This window comes from Urocitellus parryii, chromosome X (assembly GCF_045843805.1).
Source record: "Urocitellus parryii isolate mUroPar1 chromosome X, mUroPar1.hap1, whole genome shotgun sequence".
NCBI classification, from domain to species: Eukaryota; Metazoa; Chordata; class Mammalia; order Rodentia; family Sciuridae; genus Urocitellus; species Urocitellus parryii.
The window spans coordinates 1,734,627-1,753,627 of NC_135547.1; the positions used below are offsets into that span (position 1 = coordinate 1,734,627).

Genomic DNA, 19,001 nt, shown 5'->3' on the forward strand with positions numbered 1-19,001 from the left:
CTGAGAGTAGAGTAACCCCTGTGACTCAATATTACCATAGTGCGATGTCGTTTTGTGCTATTTTGAACAATTAAAAGACTTTTTTTGAAATAACCATCTGGTGTTTCACTGTGTCCAGGTTTCCTGTGTCCTGTGGAAGAGGGGGAAATTGGGACCTCCCCAAGGCTCACTTGAGCCACCTGGGGGCCTCTTGTTCCCTAAGCATTGTAGATAAGGGATTCCACTTCTCAGTTCTCCCAAACTGGAAGGTTGCAGAGCAAGGACCTCCCACTGTGTCCTGAGCTGCCTGAGCAACCAATCCTAGGTTGGTGTAACCAGCAGGTTGCATAATAGCTTCCATACAGGGTGAGGTCTGAGGGGCCCATAGGCCAACTGCTACCCATGCCTTTTGTCTGGGGGCCAAATCACCTTCTCTCCCTAACAAGATGATACCAGCAGCCAACTCCCTTGGATGGGACACAGGGCAGGAGCTGAGCTGCAGCTCCTATGTGCATCCCACTGAAGGCTAGGACCACCAGAAGGCCTCCTAGAGTGCCAGCCCTGACAGGACAGATGTGTCTGGCACAAGGTGGGCACTCTATGAAGCAGGAATGAATCCTCTTCAGCTTCCTCTTACAAGTAAGGTCCCCAAAGGGCAAGAGGAGAAAATATAGAAGTGACAGTCTGGCATCTGTGTTTGGCAGTACAGCTAGCATTAGATGGACTAAATGGATGCTTAATGCTAATCGAATAGGAGACAAAGCCTGGGGTAGGGCAGGCCCCTGCTGCAGGCCCGGGTCCTGGGGCTTGTGCTTAGGAAAGGAGCTGTGGAGGGTATGATTCCTCAGCATTTTCTACTTTCTCTCTGACACCTCTGCTGCCAACTTTCCTCTCACCCACTCTGGTACCAAAAGATCCTTGGGTGGGGCACCAAAACTTGCCTCTATCTCTTGCCTGTGGCACTCCTGTGTGCACGGGTATGTGCATTTGGTGCATGCTGGTGACAAAATGAAGGCCCAATGCAATGGACCTCCACCAGGAAGCTCTGTCCCTGATGCTCATACCATTGGGTTCTAAAGTATCTCCTATCATGGGACATCATGTCTACCCACCTAACCTGTTGGTCTTGACATTAGGGGCCATGGCTGTCTTCCTTACCTTAGGTGGAATCTGGAGCCCAGCATGTGCACCTTGAGGAGCTCAGAAGAGCAGCTTCACCAGGCAGAGGGGTGGGAAAGCAATTCAGATGGAGAACTGTGGGACTCATGCCCAGGGATGGGATAGCACCAGCTAGCTGGGGTGAAGGATCTATGTGGAGCTGGCCTCAGAAGGGGAGGGGCCTATGTAATTGTTGGACTTGTGGATGCTTAGCTTGGGAGGGTTGCAGGGGTTCTTATCCCACTCCTGTAGCCCATACATGTGGGGTCACCCATCCTCCACCTTCCCTACCCTGCTTCACAGCAGCTTGCATTGCACTCCAGAAGGCAAGGGCCACACCTGTTGTGTCTTTGGTGCTGGTCTTAAACTGAGATTGAGTCTGAGCACACCACTCTTCAGCTTTGTGGAAGAGACAGCAGGGACAGGCAGCAAGGCCCCATCTTGCCCTGTTCCCGGGCTGTGGACAGAAGTTCTTCCAGTTCTCCACCTCTGGAGCGGCCAAGGCATAGACCACCCATAGAAATCTAGAACCCTCCACATATCAAGGCCTGCCCTTGGCTGAGCAGGAAGAGAGTATGTACAGAGAGGCAAGACATGAACTGATATGATACAAGTGGACACAAGACTCTGGGTACAAAGCCAAGGTTCCCCAAGCAAGATCTAAAGCTGAGATGTGAACATAGAACAGCTGCAGTAGATAGCCACCTGCTGGCCACAAGGCCAAGCTTACTCCCAAGCACCGCAAAGAGAAACTGATGTTGGGAGAATCAGCCTGTAGCAGGAGCTAAGTAGCTATAGCCTGGAAGGAAACAACCACCATGACACCAAAGGCCAGCACAGAGCAGTAGGAGCCCCAGTACGGCGTCATGCTCAAGGACTGGGACCTCTCCATGCTGGCCATCTTCCAGAGCTGCACCAATGAGGCAGAGAGACGTACGTATGCTCCTGGACTGCAATCCATCCTTCCAGAAAATGTCTAAGCTCCCTCAACCGCACTAGGGGCCCAGGGAACCCAGACATTCTGGCTCCTGGAATCCCCTTCCCCCAATACACACACACACACTCCCCACATAATTCTACTGAGCAGTGAGGCTGGCCAATTGGCAGGGAGAGTGAAGAACAGTTTAGTCAGCTTTCCTTGGAGCACCTGATGGGGTAGGTCACTGAACAATGCAAACAGACTGGGTGGCTGAAAGACAGGCCCAGGAAGCTGGACGGATGCGTGCTCTGTTCCACCGTTACCGTCCAGCCTGCCAGCAGCATTTCTTGAGGGAAATAAGCACCAATAGTCGCCTATTGCTGACTGCTGAAGGCTAGAGAACTAACTCAATAGAAGACTTGTCTTCCTTGTGGGGTCACAGGTCAGAAGAGCCTCTGGATTCAGGCATTTCCAGTTTTCCCCTCTCCTGCTGCACCCTAGCCACGCACACCTGCCAAGACCACCACTCCATTCAGACCCAGTCCCACCACCCCACTCCTGCCCTCCCCATCGTCCCAGACTGTCCTGCCAACTCATGCAGCATTTCCCACCAGGAAGATCTCCAGCAGAGGGTGCCCAGCAGAAGCCATCTCAGGCCCAAGAGTCGTTCAGGGCTGAGCACGGGGCTACTCCCCGCCCCCCTCAGGCCCCGCCCCTCCTCAGGCCCCGCCCCCTTGCCCAGCGGAACGTGGAGAAGGGGCGGGAGAGTGGGGCGCAGCTGGGTCAGCTGAGTGACAGTCACGGGACTGCTACCAGCTCCGTCTGGCTTCCTGGAGGAGAGAGTGATGAGCGGGGGTCTCCGAGTGCAACAGGCTAGTGGTGGGACTGATGGGGAGGTGCTGTCCTAGAGGGCCCCAGCGGAGGTGGGGTCAGAAGTTCAGCACAGAGGTAGTGGTGGGGAAGCCCTGAGGCTGTGTCCTGAGCTTCGCCTTCTATGGGGGGATGGGTCAGGGAGCTCTGGGGTCCACTGATGTCCTCGGAGGAAACTGAGACCCAGGGGGATTGGGAAATCCTCCTGGGTCGCTGTGCCTTCAACCCCTGAGTCCCCCTTCAGGACATGGAAAAGGAGTGGGAGACTCTGCGAGCCTGGAAGGAGCGTATGGGGCAGGAGCTGGACCGAGTAGTAGCTTTCTGGATGGAGCATTCCCATGACCAGGAGCATGGGTGCGTGGCCCTCCCGGTGTCCTCAGCAGGGTGTTTGCCCCTCCCAAGCCTCTACCTCACTCAAATGCGACTCACAGATCCAATGGCCCCAGCCTGGCCTGCATCTGTGTGTAGAGGTGTGGGATTCCTCCCCACTCTCTAACCCTTTGTGTCCCACAGGGGCTTCTTCACATGCCTGGGCCGAGATGGGCAGGTGTATGACAACCTGAAATATGTCTGGCTGCAGGGGAGACAGGTAGGGGTGTTCCCAGCCTTATGGCTCACACTGTGCCCCTGGGCCCCTCCTGATAGTCCACACAGGCCTGTCATTTCAACAGTCTTCTTCCCACAATAGGAAAATCTAGGCCTCCCCCTCACCCAAGCCACTCCCTACTTGCCCTGTTCCCCCACAGGTATGGATGTATTGTCGTTTGTACCGCAAGTTCCAGCGCTTCCGCCGTTCTGAACTTCTGGACTCAGCCAAAGCAGGTGCCTCCTCTTATCCCCATCTTCCCAGGGGCCTCATCCATGTTTACTCAATAAGGCTCATGGGGGCATTACTAGAGCCATCTACAAGCAGTGAAGGTTCTAGGGAAGGTCCTCATCTGAGTCCTCCCCTGCCAACTCCCTAACTACCAGGTGGCGAGTTTTTGCTGCGTTATGCGCGGGTGGCACCTCCTGACAAGAAGTGTGCCTTTGTGCTGACTCAGAGCGGCCTCCCTGTCAAGGTGCAGAGGACCATCTTCAGCGAGTGTTTCTACACCATGGCCATGAATGAGCTGTGGAGGGTGACAGGGGAAGAGCGTTACCAGGTCTGTGGGAGGATGGATCTAAGGGTGCACCTTGAAGAGGTGCCCTAGAACTCTGCTATATGTGTCCCATGCAATCCTATCCTGCCCTGGGCCTGCCCCAGCCCTGTATTATTGCATGTATTTTCATCATATCTAAGGGTTTTTCTCTCCACCCAAGTCTTCTTCACCTCTGAGCCCCACCTCCGAGCCCCACCTCCTGTATCACCACAGGGCCCTGGGGCAGAGAGGGCTTGATCCACACCCTGGGTGCAGCTGGGAGGGGTCCTTCACCTCCTCCCCAGGCCCCTAGGCTAGTACTAAAGCAGAGCTGTAGAAGGTGTCCTTGGAGTGCAGAAGAGAACACAACCTTCCCACCAGGGGGCTGAATCCTCAGGACCCTGCAGGTTCCTATGGGACAGGACAGCTGAGTCAAAGGCAATACAGCCTTCACCTGGGCCTTCCTTTTCTCACCTCCATTTCCTGCAGAATGAAGCAGTGGAAATGATGGATCAGATCGTCCACTGGGTACGAGAGGACTCATCGGGGCTTGGTCGGCCCCAGTTGCCAGGGGCTCCGGCTGCAGAGTCCATGGCAGTGCCCATGATGCTACTCAACCTGGTAGAGCAGCTTGGGGAGGCAGATGAGGAGCTGGCAGGCAAATATGCAGAGCTGGGAGACTGGTGTGCCCAGAGGATTCTGCAGCATGTCCAGGTGTGTGTGTGAAGGGCAGTATGACACACTTTCTCCCACTACCTGGGGTGATTCTTCTGCCTTAAAGACAGCTAGACAAGAGGGACAGGGTTGGGCTGGGGATGTGGCTCAAGTGGTAGCGCGCTCGCCTGGCATGCGTGCGGCCCGGGTTCGATCCTCAGCACCACATACAAAGATGTTGTGTCCGCCAAAAACTAAAAAATAAACATTAAAAATTCTCTCTCCCGGGGCTGGGGATGTGGCTCAGCGGTAGCGCGCTCGCCTGGCATGCGTGCGGCCCGGGTTCGATCCTCAGCACCACATACCAACAAAGATGTTGTGTCCGCCGAGAACTAAAAAATAAACATTAAAAAAAATTCTCTCTCTCTCTCTCTCTCTCTCTCTCTCCTCTTAAAAAAAAAAAAATTCTCTCTCCCTCTCTCTCTCTCACTCTCTCTTTAAAAAAAAAAAAAAGAGGGACAGGGTTTTGATTCAAGGGCTAAAAGGGAGCCTGTCCTTCCACTTGTCCTTTTAAGGGGTTTCTTGGGGTATATCCCAGTTAGAGGGGCCATTCTGAGCCTCCCAGAGATATCTCAATTAAACTCCAAATGTCAGACCTGGGGAGGCTTATTTGGGGAAGTGCAGCCCAGAACCCTTGGGAAGGTAGAGCCCAAGCATGTCACTTGGCAGAGAACTGGGTGTGGCCAAGGGCTGAAGGGAGGGAGCCAGAGCCCCTGAGCTGGAAACCCAGTCTTAACCCTTGTCCCACCCCATCCTCTGCTGGCATCCATGCTTGCCCTGTCAGTCCCCTTCAATGTTTTACACTTCCCCTTCAAGAGGCCCAGGCCTGTGGCCAGGATTAGAACCTGGAGGCCTATGGGGGTGAATCTAGGCTGGTGGGAGGGAGGGGTTACTTGGGAGCTAAATGATAGAGTTGGCTTCTCCTGCCCCTTCCCCTGCAGAGGGATGGACAAGCTGTGCTGGAGAACGTGTCAGAGGATGGCAAAGAACTCTCTGGTTGTTTGGGGAGACACCAGAACCCAGGTGAGGGGGCAGAATAGACTGAGCCTGAGGAAGGGACCACCTCAGGCTTGAGGCTTCAGGTAAGGGGAGTTGCCTTCTGCCACCCTCTACAGAGGAGCAGAGAGAGAACTGGTCTTCTGGTGCTGGGACATTGGCCACAGCAGCAGCATAAGTCAGGGGAGCTTGTTGCCAGGTTGCAGGGTTCAGGCAGGCCTGAAAGGCTGAAAAGCAGACTATCCCTTGGGGGCAGAACACAAGGCTCTAAGGGTTAGGGAGGGAGGAAGGGAAGTGCCAGGGGGGCTTGACCTCCCCCACGCCTGAGGAGGCTCTGGTGCTGCTTTCCTCCACCCCTCCCCAGGCCATGCATTGGAAGCTGGCTGGTTCCTGCTTCGTCATGCCTTCAGGACAGGCAATCCTGAACTTCGTGCTCATGTCATAGAGAAGTTCCTGTTGTTGTCTTTCCACTCTGGGTGGGACCCTGAGCATGGAGGCCTCTTCTACTTCCAGGATGCTGACAACCTCTGCCCTACCCAGGTTGGCGCTCCCAGGGACACGATTAGCCTCCTTTCTAAGGCTTTCTTGAATTGCTCCCTGTGCTGTGGCCTTCTGACTGCTGAGGGTGGCTGTGCTGACCATGGGTGGGAACAGTGTCCAAGGGGCTTAAAGACACCTAGACAGGAGGGACAGGGCTAAAAGGGAGCCTGTCCTTCCACTTGTCCTTTTAAGGGGTCTCTTGGGGTATGTCCCTGTCAGAGGGGCCATTCTGAGCCTCCCAGAGATATCTCACAACTAAACTCCAAGTGTCAGATGGAAACTGAGCTGGGACCAGAGGATGAGTGATGAGTCCCCTACTGAGAGGGATGCAGGTGACCAGGGCTCTCAGCCACCTGCCTCTGCTCTACTTTTAGCTGGAGTGGGATATGAAGCTCTGGTGGCCACACAGTGAGGCCATGATTGCCTTCCTCATGGGTTATAGTGACAGTGGGGACCCTGCCTTGCTACACCTCTTCTATCAGGTGGCTGAGTACACCTTCCGCCAGGTGAGTGCTGCCCCCTTGTCCCTTGAAAGCCCCTGGTAGGTGGCAAAGATGGCAGGTAGCAGAATGGGGAGTGCCTAAGTTTCCAGGGACAGGAATCTGAGACTAGAGCAGGGCAGGGTGTGTATGAGGAAAGAGGGTCTAGGCAGGGCTCAACCTGGATAAGAAGCCTGGCAGGACCATGAACGACCTGCTCAGCCTTGAGACAAGGAGGCTGGTGGAGCTGTGTTTGGATTTCTGAGTCTGTAATTCAGAGGGAGAGGTCTGGGCTGGCTACAGATATTTATTTATTTTTATTTTTTTTAAAGAGAGAGAGAGAGAGAATTTTTTAATATTTATTTTTTAGTTTTCGGCAGACACAACATCTTTGTTTGTATGTGGTGCTGAGGATCGAACCCGGGCCGCATGCATACCAGGCGAACCCGCTACTGCTTGAGCCACATCCCCAGCCCATGGCTACAGATATTTAATACTGAGAGCTATGAGGCAACAAAACAAAGAAACAAAAGTCACTCATGAAGTAGTAAGGAAACCAAGTCAGGGGTCCCCCAGAGGCCCAAGTGGTGGGGAAAGAATGAAGATTGGTTATGCATTTCCAAAGGCATGATCACTTTGATGATAAACCTGGAACCATAGCAGAGGCTCTTATCCTGGGGTCTATGGGCTGTGGAAGCTAGGAGAAAAATTATTTTATGTGCACTGATCTAGCACTGAGCTACACCCTCTAATTCCTAAAGGGACATTTTGATAGTAGAGTTTAATGTCATTGTTTTGCTCTATGATCCTCTGAGAAGGGCCTCCACTTATCAGGAAAAATAAATGGACCTAGGCTAGGGCCTTGTAGTATATCTATCCTGGAGAGTATGTAAGGAACTGACAAACCTCCTTGAGACAGATGCTGGATGAGGTGCAGGCAGGACAGGAGTGGGGGAATGGGTTAGCTTAGCTAGCTGAGCTGCTGTTCCCTGTATGGAAAGTAGTGGAGTACTGGACAGGGGCAGAGGAAGAAAAAGGATGAGTTGCATTTGGAACCCATCATACAAGGACAGGAGTCTGATCTCTGTGTAGGATTGCATAGTCATCTACTGGACCACAGACCTGTGAATCCGGGAACAGGAGAATTACTTGTTAACCAGTTTCCTGTCAGGTCAAGCGTCCATGAAGTTTCTTTCCCTTTTTGGTACTGGGGATTGAACTCAGGGTCACTCAACCACTGAGCCACATCCCCAGCCCTATTTTGTATTTCATTTAGACACAGGGTTTCCCTGAGTTGCTTAGGGCCTCGCCACTGCTGAGGCTGGGTTTGAACTCGGGATCCTCCTGTCTCAGCCTCCTGAGCCACTGGGATGACGGGTGTGCATCACCACAACGGGCTCAAGTTTCTTTAAGTGGGTTGACCGGAAGTACAATTCACATACATAAAATGTATCAACTTTAAGGATTCAGTTCAAGGAGTTATAACAATGTAATAAACCTGTGTAACCACCACTGCAATCAAGCTATGGAGTGTAGACTGTAGTTCCAGAGTAGGGTTCTTTTTATTCCATCTCATAGTTTCAGCGCCTCGCCTGCAGACCCTTCTCTAGCCAGTTACACGGGCAGACGGCCTGCTGCCTTTCACTCCCCGGCTTTCATCTTTGTCCAGGACGCCTTGTAGCGGTTAAAAACACTAATTCTGGAGGCATGATACCTGGGGTCTACCGGGGCTCCGACCCCCCCCCCCCCGCAGCGGTGCAGCCGGTACGATGAGCATTCCGAGCACTCAGACCGGGGCATCCAGGCAGGTTCGGCCGGCTCTAGCTGTCATTGTCTCATTGTTATTCCAGTTTCGAGATCCCGAGTATGGGGAGTGGTTTGGCTATCTAAATCGAGAGGGGCAGGTCGCCCTCACCATTAAGGGGGGTCCTTTCAAAGGTGAGTGTGGGACAGCGGGGCCGCTGGGGCTCGTGGACTCGGCTCCCCCTGCCCTCCCAACCCACCCGCCTTTCCCCACAGGCTGCTTCCACGTGCCGCGGTGCCTAGCCATGTGCGAAGAGATGCTGGGCGCTCTGCTGAGCCGCCTGGCCTCAGCCCCCGCCCCCGCCCCCACCTGCTCCCCGCCCGCTGACCCCGCCCTCTGACGCGCGGAATAAAGCTGAGCCTGTTCTACCTGCCGGTGTGCGCGAATCTATGGGTGCGCGGGAGGGGGCGGCCACTGCGTGTAGCCAGCGTCCAGCAGCCCACAGGTACCGCCTCGCCGGGTTGGCGCCTCGCCCCACCCACACTCCCGCCCTGCGCTTTGGTCTGTTCAGTTCATTGGCTTGTGCGCGCACTAGCCCGCCCCGAGGACTGGCCCACCCTGCGCGCTGGACCACCCCACACATTGGCCTAGCGGCCAGGAGGGCGGGTCCGGCAGCAGCGCACTTCCGGCCGGTGGCCGGTCGGAAGCGCACCGCCTCTTCCGCCGCCGCCCCCGCGAGCCCTTCCCCAGCTCCAGCCCCAGCCCCGGTCCCGGCCCCGGCCCCATCCTCATCCTCCTCTGCATCGCTTCAGAGCGCGGTGGCAGCTGACTGCGCGTTCACAACCCGCTGGGACCCGCGAGCCCCGCCGCCGTTATGAACATCCGCAATGCGAGGGTGAGGAGCCGGGGCGGGCGACTGTCCGCGCCGCGTGGGCGCCGGACCGGGTGGCCGCGTGCGCATGCTCCCGAGGGACCTGGCCCTGTGGCCCTGCGCGCCGGCAGCCGCGGGAACCGTGAAGCTGGACCAGCCTGCAGTGGTGGTCAGGGACGCAGGGCTTAGGGCTGTGAATCGCCTGTTTGCGTGATGTCAGGACCCGGTAGGGTGGGCTCCTGGAACCTCCAGGCTCTCACTCTTTCCTGAAACTGACGCATTTTGCACCAGCGGCTGTGGACCAGGCCCTGTGCAGTCAGATAGTCACAGCCTTTCCCAGCCCCGGTGGAGGGAGGCCGAGAACACCGACAGGGAGCTGGATTCTCACCTGACGGAGGCCTACTTAGTCACCCCAGCCCTAAACTGATCGCGTCCCGCTGTCCTCCCCTGCAGCCTGAGGACCTGATGAACATGCAGCACTGCAACCTCCTCTGCCTGCCTGAGAACTATCAGATGAAATACTACTTCTACCATGGCCTCTCCTGGCCCCAGGTGTGAAGAGTTTGAATTTGGGAGTAGGACACCTTAGGCCGAGGAAATTGCAGCCCCAGTGGGCAAGGCCATAAGAGCCCCGAGGGCTTTGTGGTCCGTAGGGGTGTTCTCAGCTGGAGGGGGCAGGGGCAGACAAAAAGGAGGTGCCTGAAGGGAGCGTAGAATAGGGGCAGGGGGGGGGGGGACAGGATTCCTACCTTCTGTCTCGTCTCTTGTGGGTCAAAGATAGGACACTCTGTGGTGTGGTGAAAACTGTCCGACTTGGCCCAAAGGTCAAAAGCTGTCACAGAACTCACCACTTGAGCAACTTCCAGCTGTCAGGCACATAGTAGGAGGTGGGCTGTGGGTTCTTTGGGCTTCTACATGAAGTTGTGTACTGACTTCCTTTTCCTCTCTGTCACCAGCTCTCTTACATTGCTGAGGATGAGAATGGGAAGATTGTGGGGTATGTCCTGGCCAAAATGTGAGTCACCAAGGAGGAAGAGAAGTCTAGTGCTGGGACTGTGGGAGACAAACTTTGGAGGGGAAGGCCAACAGTCCCTATGTCTCATGGATGCTCATGGGTGTAGGTTTTAAAAAAGAAAATAGGCTGCTTTTTAGGACCGTAAATTTACAGAAGAATTAAGCAGATCAGTACAGATTTCCCATACCATCCCTTACTCTCCATTTCCTCTATTATTAACATGTTGCATTAGGTACATTTGTTGTAAGTAAGGAACCAACAATGATACTTTGTTAACTAAGTGCCCAAAGTTTACATTCTTGAAGTTCTTTCTGTGCAGTGAGCTCCCAGCCTTATACATATGGCTAGGACTTGTTTTACTGTGCTCTGTAACTCCCCCCTTCCCCCCCCCCACTAACCCCTGACAGCCACTGATCTTTTTACCAGCTCCACAGTTTTGCCATTTCCAGAATGTCATGTAGTTGAAATCATACAGTCTGTAGACTCTTCAGACTGGGTTTTTATCACTTAGTGATATGCAGTTAAGGTTCCTTCCTGTCCTTTTTTGTGGCTTGTCAGCCCTTTATTTATATATTTTTATCATGGTACAATATTGTATTGACACTGCACATATCTGGTCAATGTGGGGTAGAGGGAGCACTACTGGCTGCTCTTCCCCAGCCTGGATCTTGGAGTGCTAGAAGACCAGCCTCAAGTAGTTTGAACATCCACTGTGCACAGGTGCTTGGGGGTGGCTGTGCCTGCACCAGGCTCCTTTCTAGCTCTTTCCTTTTTCCTGTAGGGAAGAGGACCCAGATGATGTGCCTCATGGACATATCACCTCACTGGTAAGTGGGGCCCACCAAGGAAGCAGGGGGTAGTTGGGGTAGCCCTTACATTAAGATCTTACTAAGATCCCACCCCCACCCACCCTCTTCTCACCAGGCTGTGAAACGTTCCCACAGGCGCCTTGGCCTGGCTCAGAAGCTGATGGATCAGGCCTCCCGAGCCATGATAGAGAACTTCAATGCCAAATACGTCTCCCTGCATGTCAGGAAGAGGTGGAAGCTAAGCTGAGGGATGGGGGGAGGGGGAAGAAGAGACAACATTTTGATGCAGGTTCTAGGGTGCTCTGCCTTTTGGAGGAAATCTGGGAAGTAGGATCAGTGGGAAGGAGGAGCCAGGGGGAGGGGTAGGACCTGGACATGGCCTACCTGGCCGAGTTCAGCAGTGCCTTATTCCCCTGCAGTAACCGGGCCGCCCTGCACCTCTATTCCAACACCCTCAACTTTCAGTAAGTAGATCTAGATTTTTCTAAGGGGATGGGGCTGGTCCCAGGTCTGGCCCATCCAGTTGGTTGAAGTGGGCTGAGCTGCCTTTCAGGCACAATGTGGGAGGGACCAAGAGGGGGAGGCAGGCAGCTATGGACTCCAGACATTGCTAGGAGTCCTTCTCCATACTCTGTGCTGCTGATATGGAGACAGCACCTGCCTGTTCATATCTGTTCACTGCATGTTGTGATGGGGGGGGGTGATCTGGCATGTCTTGCTGATGGAGGAGGGATAGCTTGCTACTGGCCAAGGTTGGTGAAGGTCACTGTGGCAAAGAACATGTGAGGCTTCTTTGTTCAAATTTGGAAGTAGATAGATATGGTCCCCAGGTGTGAACAGAGACAAAGAAGCAGGACTCCAAGTGACTAGGAACCATCTTTGAGAGGAGAAGGAAGGATGACGCAGGAAGGAAGGGCCACCAGCTAGAGCACCAAGAGACCTAGAGCTGTGAGCATCCTGGTGGATGAGGGCAGGTTGGCTCAGGATGTGGGAATCTTCATGTACCCAACATGGGCAAGAGAACCTGGACGTGTTCAGTAGACAGTGGCAGAAAGTACTTGAAAGTGAGGCTGGGGTCAGGCCAATGAGTGCAGCTTTCTTTCCAGTGGCAGGGCTACCAGAGTGTGCATACACACCTCCCAATGTAGGCACTCCCCTTAAGCTGCTTGGGCAGGGGCCACAATATGTGGGAAGAGTACTCACAGAGGCCACAGCACCCCTCGCCCCCAGTTCCCATTGTTCTTGCTAGGCAGAGGAATTGGCTATGTGCTCAGTAAGTGACAGGGAGCAGAGCAGGTAGGGAAGGAGAGGGCTAACCCAGGTTTAACCTCATGAGGAACCACAGACAGATCTTGGTAGCTGGACTGGGCTTGGCAGTGGCAGGACTGTGGTGAATGATGTCAAGGCAGTGGGTGCTGCCTGCTCTGGACTTTGCTGGAGACAGCACAGGGAAGGCCATGTTGGAAATTGGGCTACTGAAAAAGAGTTCCTTTCTGCTGGGATTTCTGCTTCCAAAAGGATTCTTCAGGGGGAAATGACACCTATCCATTAGCCTATGATACCAGGAGACCAAGATAATTTGCCCCCAGGTTTGGGTTTTCTTACTATCTCCAGGATCAGCGAAGTGGAGCCCAAATACTATGCAGATGGGGAAGATGCATATGCAATGAAGCGGGACCTCACCCAGATGGCTGATGAGGTAAGAGTCCACCTTGGCCACAGCAGCATTCCTGGAGGTGAAGGGTGGCGGGTCCTGCTGGGGGAAGGTGGCTTATCAGGACGCCTGAAACAGAGGAGGCTGGAAGCAAGACCAACTTTTGTTGCCAGTCCTTGCAGCTGTAGTGCTGGGGGTTGGAGCCCCTCTTTTACCTTCATTTCCTAAGTGGTCAAGTGGGGACCTTGGCCTTGGCTGGCTCTAGAAGAGGCCATCCATCCAAGATTCTGTTTTCTGGGAAACAAGCCTGTAGGAGGGATATGAAGTGCAGAGGGAGACTTTCCAGAGGGGGATTGGGATGACCAGGGAATACCTGTGACTTGCCTGCTCAGAGGTAAAACCAAACTGGGCTGTGGAGAAAGTTGGGGTCCTGGTCATGCCTCCTTAGAGGACAGGGCTCTTAAAGGGCACTGTTATCTTGGGGGTTTCCCAGTGGCTGGTTTGAGGGAGGCACAGTCACTCTCATTTTATGGGTGAGAAAACAGGCCTAGAGAAGGGCAGAGTCAGAACTCAAGCAAGGTCTTCCCCACCGGTTGGGCTTCCTGCTCTGGCCCTGCTCTGGCCTCTCATTATGCCCCTGCCATAGTGACTGAACCTGGCTTCCCTTGCCCTGTTGACTACAGACTTATGTCTTTTCTCTTTCTACATGCTTCTCCCTGGGCTCCTGGTGGCAGCTGAGGCGGCATCTGGAGCTGAAAGAAAAGGGCAGGCACGTGGTCCTGGGTGCCATTGAGAACAAGGTGGAGAGCAAAGGCAATTTGCTTCCCAGCTCAGGAGAGGTCTGTCGTGAGGAGAAAGGCCTGGCTGCTGAGGATAGTGGCGGGGACAGCAAAGACCTCAGTGAGGTCAGCGAGACCACAGAGAGCACGGATGTCAAGGACAGCTCAGAGGCCTCTGACTCAGCCTCCTAGAGCCTGCCCCAGCCCATCCTCACCTACAGGTTTTCACAATAAACCTCAGCCCGTGGTCCTTGGGGATTTGTTTCTTGAGTGTGGCATACTTCATGAGTTTGCATGTCATCCTTGCACAGGCCCATGCTAATACTCTATTGTTCCTGTTTGTGTATGTGCTGCTGAAGCCTTGGGAAGTGTGTGTGTGTGTCTGTGTGGTGTGTTTTGCAGAGTTTGGTGTGTGTGTGGGGGGTGCCTCTCCAGCTTCTGCCCAGGGGATAAAAACTTTACAACCTTTGAACCTAGAGCAACCTGCCAAGTCCAAGTAAAAGGGAAGGGTTTCTTCAGGGGTGTGGAGATGGGACTCCCAAGATCCATGGCTTTCAGCAGCTTTGGGTCAGGGGAGGAGGATCCCCACTGAGGAAGCAGACACTCTGCCTTTGGAGCCCTGCTCTGCTGCTGCCTTGCTAGGCCTCTGTGTCCTCATTAACATTCCAGGGCTGAGGTAGATGATCTGTCAGGGCCTTTCTAGTTTTCCCACATTCAATGTTTGGAGGGACAAGCCTAGACTAGCCAACCTTAAGCTTCAAAGGCATCTCCCCCTCATTCTTAGTATGCAGTACTACTTCTGCCACCCCTTTCTCTCCCGAGTCACATTTCCTTCCAGCTACTGCAGCTCAGCTCCAATTCATACCTGGTAGATGCCAGTTGCCTGTGTCCAACTGATCATTGGGCTTATCTACACCTATCCTATCTGAGTCGTGTCCCAACCTGCCATCCAGTTGTTTCAAGCCTTGTCAACTATTTCAATGACTTCTTCCCCTGCCATGTGAAAGTATAGCAAGCCCTGTGTACCCAACCACCATGATACCTCTTTTCTTTTCTTTTTTTTTTTTAAAGAGAGAGGAGAGAGACAGAGAGAGAGAGAGACAGAATTTTCAATATTTATTTTTTAGTTCTCGGCAGACACAACATCTTTGTTGGTATGTGGTGCTGAGGATCGAACCCGGGCCGCACGCATGCCAGGCAAGCGCACTACCGCTTGAGCCACATCCCCAGCCCCACCATGATACCTCTTGAATCTACTCCCTAACATGAGCTTACATTTGAAAACAATTAAGAGACCTCAGTATAGTTTTTTTTTTGGGGGGGGGGTATTGGAGATTGAATTTAGGGGCGCTTAACCACTGAACCACATCCTCAGCAACTTAAAAAAAAATATTTTATTAGAGGTGCTGGGGATATAGTTCAGTTGGTAGAGTGCTTGCCTCACATACACAAGGCCCTGGGTTCAATCCCCAGTACCTCCCCCCCCCAAAAAAAATTTAATTTTATTAGAGAGGGTCAAGTTCCTAAGGGTGGCTTTGAACCCTGGATCCTCCTGCCCCAGCCTCCTAAGCTGGAGCTGCTGGGATTACAGGCGTGCGCCACTGTAGTTTTTACAGAAAAACCGATCAGATAGTACCTATCCCCTTTTCCCCTGTTTCCCTATTAACATTTTCTAGTAGGTGGCATATTTGTTACAAGTCATGAGCCAATTCATGGCCTCACTCTAACCTTAATTTTAGCTCCCACATCTTTCCTCCCTGCCCCTCCTGGCTGCAACGCCAGCGTTTGATGCTCCTAGTCCCTGAGCCGGCTCTGCCTGGGCCACCAGCATCCCAGCGGAGCTCCGCACCCCTGAGCTGTCACTATGCTTAATGGTCCCGCTATTGCGGGTGGCACGCTGCTTCCCTGTCAGGCTGAATAATTCACCACCCAGACCAGAACTTCCTCTTTGGCTAGCGCCTGGCGCGTGACCAACTGCAGAAACCGTGAGTAAAGCGCAGCTGGGCAGGGCCTAGGCATTAAGGGCGCCTGCGCGCGGCGGCCTCTCCCTAGCTCGCTGGCTCGGGTGAGGCTGCGTTAATTGGCTGAAGTTTCAAGGCTTCTCTTTGTATGGGTCGAAGTGGCCCCTGGTCCCGCCCACCGTGCCTGAGTCAGTCTCTTCGTAAGCAGGCGGTGGGCTAAGTTCCCAGGCTCTGATTGGTCCGGCGGCGCCGGCCCAATTACGAACTAGAGGGCGAGCATGCGCATTGTCACGGCCGCGCCCCAGCGCTAGAGGGAGGGAGCTGCTAGTAGCTCCTACGGCGCCGTGGGGAACTTTCCTTTCACTACGCCTTAGCCCTGGGTCCTCTGCGTCTCTAGCGGCCCAGAGACGCGCGGCCGCCCCCTCCGCCCCCAGGCGGTTAGGTTTCCTGGGCGGAGGTGGGACCTATAAAGCGGGGCAGAAAAAGAGAGGACGGAAACCACAGGCCCGCTTGGCCCTAGAGGCCCGATACTTCTCCTGCCTCTGCAGTATCTGCCTCCTGGGAGCGGCCGCTTCTAAGCCAATGAGTAGAGGCTGGAAGACAGGGTGGGAAAGCAGGTCCCCCGCCTCCTCACTGTGTGGCTGGGGTTGGACTCCATGGAAGCTTCTCCAGGAGATGAACCCATACACATTCAAGATGCACAACCTTGACCTCTGAATCCCCATTATTAAACTTTTGGAAAACCGACACAGAGGAATGGGAAGCGGGGGCTCATTGCCTAATTCATGTTCTCATTTCCATGTGGATATATGGTGACAATTTCACCATTGGTTTAATCTCCCTCTGGTCCACCTTCACATCTTACCTAACTACATCAGTTCTGCGATCACCCCTCAGTACCAAATGTACATGCAACGGGTTTAGAAAGGTCCTGCAGTCCTGGCCCTCACCTTATGTGATATAATTTGGCTTTTGGATTCTTTGTAGAGGAACAGTACAGTTAAAGATAGAGCCATCATTAGGGTGCAGTTTCATTCAGGGCTTTAAATGCTAAACAAGTGTCTTGGACTCAAGGGGTTGGCTGGTTGGGTTTTGCTTTCAATTCAAGGATTCAAAGCAGGGGCTGAAGCCAGGAGTGGTAGTGCCCCTCTGTAATCCCAAGAACTCAGGAGGCTGAAACAGGAGGATTACAAGGTCGGGGCCAGTCTGAAATAATTTTCTTGTGTAAATATGTAAATATATCATAGTCCATCCCACCATCCATCATGTACATCCATAAGAATAGGGTCCTGGGCTGGGGATGTGGCTCAAGCGGTTGCGCGCTCGCCTAGCGTGCGTGCGGCCCGGGTTCGATCCTCAGCACCACATACAAACGAAGATGTTGTGCCTGCTGAGAACTAAGAAAAAATAATTCTCTCTCTCTCTGTCCCCCTCTCTCACTCTCTCTTTAAAAAAAAAAAGAATTAGCATTATAAAAAAAAAAGAATAGGGTCCTAACTAGAATAAGATATATTCATGTTTGTATAATTATATCAAAATGGATTCTACTGTCATGTATAACTAAAAAGAATTTTTAAAAAGTTGGAGACCAGCCTCAGCAACTTAGCAAGATCCTGTCTCAAAATTAAAAGAAATAATAATAAAAAGGGCTGGGGTTGTACCTCGGTGGTAAAGTGTCCCTGGGTTCAATCTCCAATGAAAGAGAGAGAAAGAAGGGGAGAGGAAGCAGGGACTGAAAGGGGCACCAATGTGATATTTCTGGAGTCCAAAAAGGACTAAGGAGAGCATTTGAAAGCAAGGGCTGAGGCCAGTTTAGCAGCCATGTGGTTGAGTTCTGTGCCTGGCTCTGCTGAATGGATGAGGGACCTTTAGGGACCAATCAGGGCCCAGAGGCATAGAAACCAGGCAAGATGTGTTGGGTAGCTAATGAGGGGAATGGGTGCCTGGTTCCTTCAGCATGAGGCAATGGTGGGGTGTGTGGGTCTCTCATAACACAGGAGCAGGTTCAGGTGTGCATGTGCGTGTGTGTGTGGTGGGAAGAGATTCAAGCTCACCAGCTTTGCTGGAAGACTCCAACATTCGCACTTAAGAGACCAGCTGGGGCTTGGAGTTGTAGGTCAGTGGTAGAGCACTTGCCCAGCATGTGTGAGGCACTGGGTTAGATCCTCAGCACCACATAAACATAAATAAATAAATAAAGGTCCTGTCAACAACTAAAAAAAAAAAAAAAAACACAAAACAAAACAACAACAACAACAAAAGAAACCAGCTACTAGAAGTTCAGGTCCTGGACCTACCGGAGTCTGGCTAGCTCCCATGTCTTTCTTCAAGGTCCTGTGGGCACATGGCAGCATCTTAGAGAAAGGCTTTGGTACTAGGGGTGTGTGTGTTGGGGGGGTCACAGCTGAGGGGATGTATTTTCCCCCTCTGGGCAAGAGAATTTATTGCTTAAAGCTGAAAGACAGTACCTGAATGGCCTCTCCTTCCCTCAGATCTGCAGGTCAAGGTTATATGTATCCACAAGTACATTTTTCCCCCTAGTACTGGGAGTGAAGCACTCTACCCCCAGTCATTTTTTTTAGAAAATGTGAGGCAGGGTCTTGCTTGTCTAGACTGGGCTTGAATTTGCAGTCCTTTTTGCCTCAGCTTCCTCAATAGCTGAGATTGCAGATGTATCACTGTACCAGACCCATACCTGCATTTTGACATCCATGCACACATGTCTGGACCCCTTGCTCTAATGCCTGCAGGCCTTCCTGTCTGGAGACAATCACTGCCTAACTGCTTTGCCTCTCTCCCACGGCCTATACCCCAGGGATTTATCTCCCACTAAAGAGAGACAGTAGTCTAGTCTGGCTTGTCACTACCTGCCACCTGCCTTCCCAATTTACTGGAGAAAAGCTGCTGCCCTATGGCACAGAGTTGTTACAGAGGAATGGAGGGAAACCCCATCATCCCTGGATGACGGAGGCCCCAGGACTTGTCTCCAGGCTGGCTAAAACCTAGCTCTGAGGGGGTTACCCGCCAGGCCTTGGTTAGGGCAGGTGCAAGCTGCTGGGGAAAGGAGGCAGGAGAGTGTCTTCCGGCAGCAGGAAGTGGTAACCACCTATGGGGAAATGAGGGTTGTTCCTCCCTACGGGGTTGAGCAGAAGGGGAACCACAGTTGAACCCTGCTCCCTCCCCCAGCAAGGGACCTGCCTGGAGGGAAGGAAGGCCTAAGGCTGGCTGCAGAACTTCCCACTCCAGTTTTCCAAGCTCCTTAAGCCTCTCTCTGGGTTGGGACTTAGAAGGGGAAGGACTTCACGGGATGTCCAGGGAGGCTGGGGGAACAGGCAACTCAGGGGGAGGCTCAGCCCAGAGCAGCTATGGTGTACTGTCCACTGCTGTTGAGG

General features: G+C 53.3%; 2 protein-coding genes across 2 annotated transcripts; both read left to right on the forward strand.

The window, feature by feature from the left end:
• The first annotated feature begins 2,809 nt into the window (after positions 1-2,809).
• Renbp (renin binding protein) lies at positions 2,810-8,920 on the forward strand. Its single transcript, XM_026412827.2, has 11 exons — positions 2,810-2,928; positions 3,171-3,280; positions 3,440-3,515; positions 3,673-3,748; positions 3,899-4,071; positions 4,537-4,761; positions 5,703-5,784; positions 6,122-6,297; positions 6,672-6,803; positions 8,627-8,714; positions 8,796-8,920. Exons 1-11 carry the CDS (start codon positions 2,902-2,904, stop codon positions 8,918-8,920), a joined length of 1,290 nt encoding a protein of 429 aa, XP_026268612.2. The 5' UTR covers positions 2,810-2,901.
• Positions 8,921-9,220: 300 nt separating this feature from the next.
• Naa10 (N-alpha-acetyltransferase 10, NatA catalytic subunit) lies at positions 9,221-13,898 on the forward strand. Its single transcript, XM_026412796.2, has 8 exons — positions 9,221-9,415; positions 9,845-9,943; positions 10,348-10,406; positions 11,188-11,233; positions 11,331-11,446; positions 11,635-11,679; positions 12,830-12,914; positions 13,604-13,898. Exons 1-8 carry the CDS (start codon positions 9,395-9,397, stop codon positions 13,838-13,840), a joined length of 708 nt encoding a protein of 235 aa, XP_026268581.1. The 5' UTR covers positions 9,221-9,394; the 3' UTR covers positions 13,841-13,898.
• The last annotated feature ends 5,103 nt before the right edge of the window (positions 13,899-19,001 follow it).